Source organism: Miniopterus schreibersii (genome assembly GCF_964146895.1).
Source record: "Miniopterus schreibersii genome assembly, chromosome: 14".
Classification (NCBI taxonomy): domain Eukaryota; kingdom Metazoa; phylum Chordata; class Mammalia; order Chiroptera; family Miniopteridae; genus Miniopterus; species Miniopterus schreibersii.
In genome coordinates this window covers 41811613-41818652 of record NC_138114.1, presented here as the reverse complement: position 1 = coordinate 41818652, position 7040 = coordinate 41811613, and the positions used below count along the sequence as shown (strand labels likewise).

Below are 7040 nucleotides of genomic sequence, written 5' to 3'. Positions count from 1 at the left end.
TCAGCTGCAACAGACTCCTTTATGTTTTGAGCTCAGATCAAAAGAAGCATCCCTAGACTCCAAGGAGTCCTGCCTTCCTTGCAAAAGATGACTTCAGGGGTAGTCTGCTCTGCTCACCACCACCCCTTCCCCTCGGCCCTGAGTGTGGCCCTCCCCAAGGATGGCAGTAAGCATGGAATCCACAGGTCCCTTTTTTCTAGCACTCATAGCGCTCTGCCCCTGAGAGATATGAGAGTCATTCCAAAATCTTCTCAGGCTCTGAGTACACCCAATAGTGATTTTCTTCTTGGGTTCCACCCTGGAACGGATGCATGCAGTCAGGAAAATGTCACCCAACCTGTCTCTCAGTCAACAGGTCAGCTGGAAGCACTGCCCTACAGGGTGTCCTCCTGGGTGTTGTTACTCCAAGAGAGCCTCCCCCTACTAGAAAGGGTGTCTTCTCTCCATTAAATCTTGAACTTTACAGACTCAACTGTTCATTGCAGTAGACTCTGGGCAATGCTGTACTTTACCAAGGGCTCTGTTTTTTAGCTTCTTCAGTAGCCAGGGATGTAATTAAATGCCATCGTTCTTAAGACACACATTTTCCATTCCAGCTGCTTGAAGTTCCTTCTCTGCTAAATGGTTTAGCAATTGTCTCTTTGGCCACCACCTACCACCCCTGGAATGGTGCCCACAGTGACCTGTACTCCTGCCATAAATTAGGAAGAACTCTTGCAATCTTGAGTAATGTCATGATGTAGCTTACTTATTTACTTAGGGAGTGGATTGTGGCTATCTTTTCTCATTTTAAATTAGAACTACTGGGAACAGCACCATCAAGGTGGCCATAATTTACCAAAATGCCAGCTTTTCAAAATTCTTAAATGTATAACATTCCAGGGTGTAGACAAGAGCAAGAGGAGAACCTCACATTCACACAAGGGCTCGAATTTATCTCCAAGTGAGACTGTAGAGTCCCGATGCATGTGTTAGATCATTTATCAAGAGTAAATTAACATTTAAAATATGTCAGAATGTAATCCTGCTTTTGGTATTGCTTTATTTACTTCTTCATTTAATGGATCAGGAACACCCCCCCCTCCCAAAAAAAAATGGTCCGAATCAATCCTAACCTGGGGGGGAGGGGCGCGGAATGAAAGGGTGACCCCGAGCTCCGAGTTTAGGCAGCAGAAATTTCAAGGCCAGCTCCCCAGGTCTTGGAGATCTGTGCTCTGCATTCCCACGGAGATCCGCGGGGTACGGGCCGGCGGGTGGAGGGGTGAGATCGCTGCGAGACTCAAACGAGCGCAGCGCAACCCGCTGCCACGTGGGAGGGAGCGTGGGGCGGGGCCGAGCGGTGGGCGTGGCCTCGTCGGGCTGAGGCGGAGCTGAGGGCGGGGGCGGGGCCGAGGGCAGCGCCGAGGAAGGGCCTGGGCGGAGAAACGCGGCTTGCTCCCGCCCCGGGGGCGGAGTCGGAGTCGGGCCCCGCCGGAACTTCAGAGGCGACTTGCCTCCGGGCGCCGGAAGGGCGGGGCCTGCGCGCTCTGGAGACCCGAGCGTGAGGGCCCGGGTGCGGATGCGGTCGCGGGCGCGGCGGGAGGGGCTCCGAGCGAGTCCGCCTTTCGTTTCCGTTCGCCTTCTTTTCCTCAGCCTCATCCAGAAAATCGGGAAGTGCAGGAGCAAACCGCGGGACAGACCCACCCCCTGCGCCTCACCAGCGTACGGCCACGAGGGCGCCGATTCCTCTCTGGGGCCCGCCCCTTCGAGCGGGTTCAGGTTACGCCTGTCTGGACCTATCTCACCAAAGTGAGAAGTTGGTGTTTAACTTTCGGGGGAGGAGACACACTCCCGTGGGGCTGAAGAGGTTCCAGGGGGAGGGCCGTAAGGAACTCATGGGTCCTCACACGGGGATAGCCTTGTAACTCAAGCCCATGGCGTGCAGTGTGACCGGCCCCGGACCCCTGGCTCACCCCTCGCAGAGTTCTGGGGGCCCCCCAACAGCTTGGGGCCATGCCAGTTTCACCCGCTTTAACCGCCTGGCGTCTCGGTTTTGTGTCTCTTATCTAGAGTGCCCACTCACTGATGTGAGACTTTCAGGGTCGGCTGGGAGCCACAGCCCAGCCTCCCGATGCAGTCTGAATCCAGCCGGTGTGAAGAGGAGACCCCTTCCCTCTTGTGGGGTTTGGATCCTGTGTTTCTAGCCTTTGCAAAACTCTACGTCAGGGATATCTTGGACTTGAAGGAGTCCTGCCAGGTGCCAGGTACGTAACTGGTCGCCCGGTGGCTGCCCTGTGCTGTATCTGCACCCCACCAAACCACAGAAATCGGGGGCTTAGGGGCTTTCAGAAAAGCCTTCCCTCCTGCAGGCTTTGAAAACGACCTAGCCTGGATCCTCAATTCAGTTCATTCCTGTGCAAGTTAAAAAACATCTAAATCTCTTTTTAAATAGATGCTTGGAGGAGTAACCTTTGTACTGATGATTTTTTTTTAATGGGGTTTGAGGTCTTTCATATTTAAAAATGCTCAGTTGTTTTTCCTGGGCCTGCTCTTGGTGGCAAGCTCACTGGACCAGGCATCCCTAGGCCTTGCACCGTTTCCTAACTGTGCCACTTACCTGGCCTGGATGTGACTCACCTATATTTAACCTGATTTTCTTGTGGGGTTTTGTTTTGTTTTGAATTCATATCAAATTTTGGATTTATATCAAAATATATAAACTTCCCGAGAGGAAGGACATCATCTGCCTTGTTCACATATATAATCCCAGTGCTTAGAACAGTGCGTGACATGTAATGGGCCATCAAGAAATAGTAACTGGAGCAACAAAGCATTATAAGTGTAGAGTTAAAGAAATCACTCTTTAAAAAAATTTTATTAGAGAGGGAGTCACTTAAGATAGGCTCTTTATACCTAAAAATATAACAAATATAGTGTGAAGTAGATTTAAATAATTCACATAGCTGTGGATGGATCTTCACTTGTTTACTCTGCTATATGAGAAGCTTGGTTAAACTCTGCTATTTTGAACGAATAGCAAGCTGTGAGTTAGAAGTGGTCAAGAATCTCAAGTATGCAGTTTTAATGACATGATTTTCTGTTTCTAGTTCAGTGTAGAAATACATTTGAATGACCTTTTTCTAGAGCTTTTTGTACAGATTTTTCACCACACCTTTATTTCCTAATTATTGTTGGAAATATTCTGTTTTTTTCCTTGGGAGGCGGCCATCCTCCCCCACATTTGTCTATTTTCCAGAACATTCTGGTATTCTAAATAGCTCATCTCCTCTGGAAGAAATTCATTCACACCAAATGTCAGTCTTGCTTAAAGGTCTTCTGTAGGTGCTCAAGGATGTATTGTCACTGAAAGAGACCGGGTCAGAGCCCTGTCCTGTAGTGTGTGGGTTCTTGACTTAGTGTAGGAAAGATTTCACAAAACAAGTCCAAGTGGTCTTGAGAATACATTTGTTAAAGCTGGGGATAGTGAAATAAGGAAGGGTCTAGGATAAGAGAAGCACCAGGAGAGAGCCTAGGTGGGGCTGCTTTGGCTCTTTAGAAACGTTATAGTGGAAAGAAGGGAGCCAAGGCAGGGCAGCTGTTACTGGAAGTAAGAGAAAAGGAGACCTTGGAGACAGGTTCAGGGGTTTAGCTCAGGATGAGCTGCCTCTGCCCGCTGTTCCCCTGGTTGCAAGTCTCCTGTGGACCCTTAGAAGTTAGGAAAAAAGTTGACGCCCAAGCTTGGAAGTGCTCCAGAAAGAGTCCAGGCTGGGTATTTTGTCTAGAGGCTTTTTATTTCTTTCCGTGGGAATCTTAGGGGAGGTCTCAGGAGGGTTTCTGCAGAATATCAGCTTTCCAAGTGGGGTAGACATGTTTTTTAATATGTACATCATTTTGATGTACCAAAATGAGTGCATAGGGAAGGACCAGGTCATTTTCTGGCCAGCTTTGCCCCTATCTTAGATTTGTTTGACTTGTCAATGTAAGAAACGTCCAGACCTGTAAGAATTTTTATGAATTGATTTGAGCCAAACTGATGACAGTGGTGGGAAGCAAAATCTCAACAGATTGAAAAAATGCTCCAGAGAATGGCAGTTATGCACCTTATTTTATACATTACAGTCAAAGGAGGAGGCATAAGGAGGTTACATGAAATTCATTGGTGACAGGTTAGGGAGGTGGAGAAAGCAAGGGGGGTGCATCTCTGGGATTCGATAAAAAGTAAAATGAATAGATACATGCAGCTTTTACTTTTGTGCGTATGGGATAGTTAACAGTCAATAATTAACATGATAACAACAATGAGGGGATTAATGTCTTTGCTCTGTGCTTTGAGGAATCCAGAAGAGAAATTACTTTGGTTTTCCAAAAGCATGTTATCATAGATGCAAAAAAAAGAAAAGACAGGCTCAGTTTAGGTGAAGATTGACCTTTGTTAGGGGAAAATACTATCTGCCTTGATCTGCTTTTAGTTTAGAAAATTTCATTTTCAGACCATCCGCTGTGGTTTCTGAGTTTTGTAAGGCCACTATGCTGGCCTCCTTTGAGCTTTTCAGGGTTAGTATGTGGCCCCTTTTTCATCCACAGACTCTAATTTTTTTATTTATTTATTCCCCTGACTTCATCCCTCCTTGGGTTTGACTGGCACTAATGGACTAAATGGGTCTCTGTTATCTCTCTCCCTGACCAGGGTGATTTAAGCGGTTAGAGAAGAAAGGTATAAACCATTTACTCTCTAGTGTCCTTGGTTAGGGAAGAGAAGGACTTGGAATTTACTAGCTGTCTGTAAATTGCTTGACTTGTTTGGCCCTATTTTTCTAACCATCTGTTTCATTTTCCTTTTTCCCACTTGTCAAAAATTCTAACACTTAACTGTTTTGCCTCAGTATCAGGGGCATGACGGACCGGCTTAACTCTTCTTGTGGGTGAAGGACTTTATGATGGATTAACAACAAACCAAGGAAAACTGGTCCCAGTGATCTTTGCTATATCACTGGTGATACTATTTCGGATGTGGTTTTTAAAATGAAACCTCATGGTTAAAGCAGACATCAACCTTCATCTCAGATAGTGATCTTTAGATTATACTGTAGGGTTTTAGGGTGGGGAAATGCCACTAGTCTAGGTTTTTGTTTTTGTTGTTGTTTGGTTTGCCATAAAGAAAAAAACTCCTATTTTGATTGCATAAAATTTAGAAATGTTTAAACAGCAAAGAATATCTTAAAAGTTAACCAAAGAATGATAAAACAGGAAACAGAATTTGGTTGTCCTTAGTTCCTGAGTTTATGCTAGTGAGATGCCTCAGGCTCGGCCCCTAGTTTCAGGATTGGTGTTAGTGCCTGAGACACCAGGTGATTTGAGGGTTGTTGTTTTTTAATTTTTTTTTTTTTATCCTCACCCAAGGATTTTTTTTCCATTGCTTTTCAGAGGGAGTGGAAGGGAAAGAGAGAGAAACATCACTGAGGGAGAGACAGAGAGAGAGAGAGAGAGGGAGACAGTGATAGGTTGCATCCCACACTCGGGGACCGAGGCACGTGCCCTTGACTGGAATCGAACCCAAGACTCTTCAGTTCCCAGGTCGACTCTCTAACCACTGAGCCAAACCGGCTAGGGCGAGGGTTGGGTTTTGAGCCAACTTCAGCCTGACTCCTTGGGAGGGGAGGGGGACTGGAGATTGAATTATCATGTGGCCAGTGATTCAGTCAACCATGTCTATGTAATGAAACCCTAATGAAAACTGGCCACTGAGGCTTGGGTGAGCTTTCCTGGTTGGTAAGCATACATCAACATGTCCTGAGGACATGGAAGCTTTGCGCTTGCTTTGCGCTTGGACTCTGCCAGACCTTGTCCTATGCATCTCTTTATTTGCCTATTCCAGATTTATACCCTTTATCATAAAATCATAGTTGTAAGTATAGCACCTTCCTGAGTATAGCACCTATGTGCCATTCTAACAAATTATCAAACCTAATGGAGTCATGGGAATTCCTCAGTTTGTAGCCAGTTGGTCAGATGTGTGGGTAACCAGAGGACCCTCAAATTTGGGACTGGTGAATGAAGTGAGATTAGCCTGTGGGAGACTGTGCCCTTAACCTGTGAAATTTGACCTTACACTGGATAGCTTCAGAATTGCCTTGCAAAATGGTTGCAAAATGTGGATTCCCTTAAATTAACCTGTGAATTTAGGGTTAAACTAAAAAATATATAAAGTTTGACTGTGGTGGTGGTGGTGTTTAGGTTTGGGGGCTCTTTTGTTTTGTCTTTTTTTTTTTTTTTTAATATATCTTTATTGATTTCAGAGAGAGGAAAGGAGAGGGAGAGAGAGAGATAGAAACATCAATGATGAGAGAGTCATTGATCGAGCCCACAACCCAGGCATGTGCCCTGACGGGGAATTGAACCCTGATCACCTGGATCCTAGGTCGATGCTCAACCGCTGAGCCACGCCCAGCCAGGCTGTTTTGTCTTTTTGTTTACAGCTCATAGCATACAGAAATGGTCTTTTATTCCAAATGTCAAACTTTAATGATAGGATAAATAGTGAATCACTTATTTAAATAAAAATACAGTACTTATATTGTCTAATTCTGGAGGGTCCAATGAAATGGAAATAATGTATTCATAATAACTAATATATATTTTAAAAATATTTTCTTAGGCATTTTAATGCTATCGAACTTTGTTAAGAGCAATTGTAGCATCAATTAATTAACCACAGTTAGACTAAAAACACATAAGTTGAAAGTACTTTTAAGAGAGAAAACACAGCCCTGGCACAGTTTGATCCCTAGTCAGGGCACATACCCAGATTGGGGTTTCATCCTCCGTTGGGGCATTTGCAGGAGGCAATTTATTGATGTTTCACCCTCACACTGATGTTTCTTTCACTCTCTAAAAAGTCGATAAAAAGCATGTCCTCGGGTGAATATTATAAATAAATAAATAAATAATAAATAAAAATAAGAGAAAACACAGGCAAATGTTTTGCTGTGATTGGCTGTTCAGGGGTCAGCTGCTGTGCAAACTAAATCAGACCTCCCTTTTACCCTGGGATTTGGAACTCT

The 7040-nt window shown here is 45.1% G+C and overlaps 1 protein-coding gene across 4 annotated transcripts in view; it reads left to right on the top strand.

Moving 5' to 3' along the window:
* Positions 1 to 1501: 1501 nt before the first annotated feature.
* Positions 1502 to 7040, top strand: part of STN1 (STN1 subunit of CST complex) — a 44186-nt gene continuing 38647 nt past the window's right edge. For 3 of the 4 annotated variants that reach the window (XM_081158731.1, XM_081158734.1, XM_081158733.1), the window contains exons 1-2: positions 1502 to 1788; positions 2050 to 2243. In XM_081158731.1, the coding sequence (XP_081014857.1) occupies positions 2111 to 2243 (133 nt within the window). In that variant the 5' untranslated portion in view covers positions 1502 to 1788; positions 2050 to 2110. The remainder of the gene's footprint in view (positions 1789 to 2049; positions 2244 to 7040) is intronic. The other variant, XM_081158732.1, reaches the window with a different exon arrangement.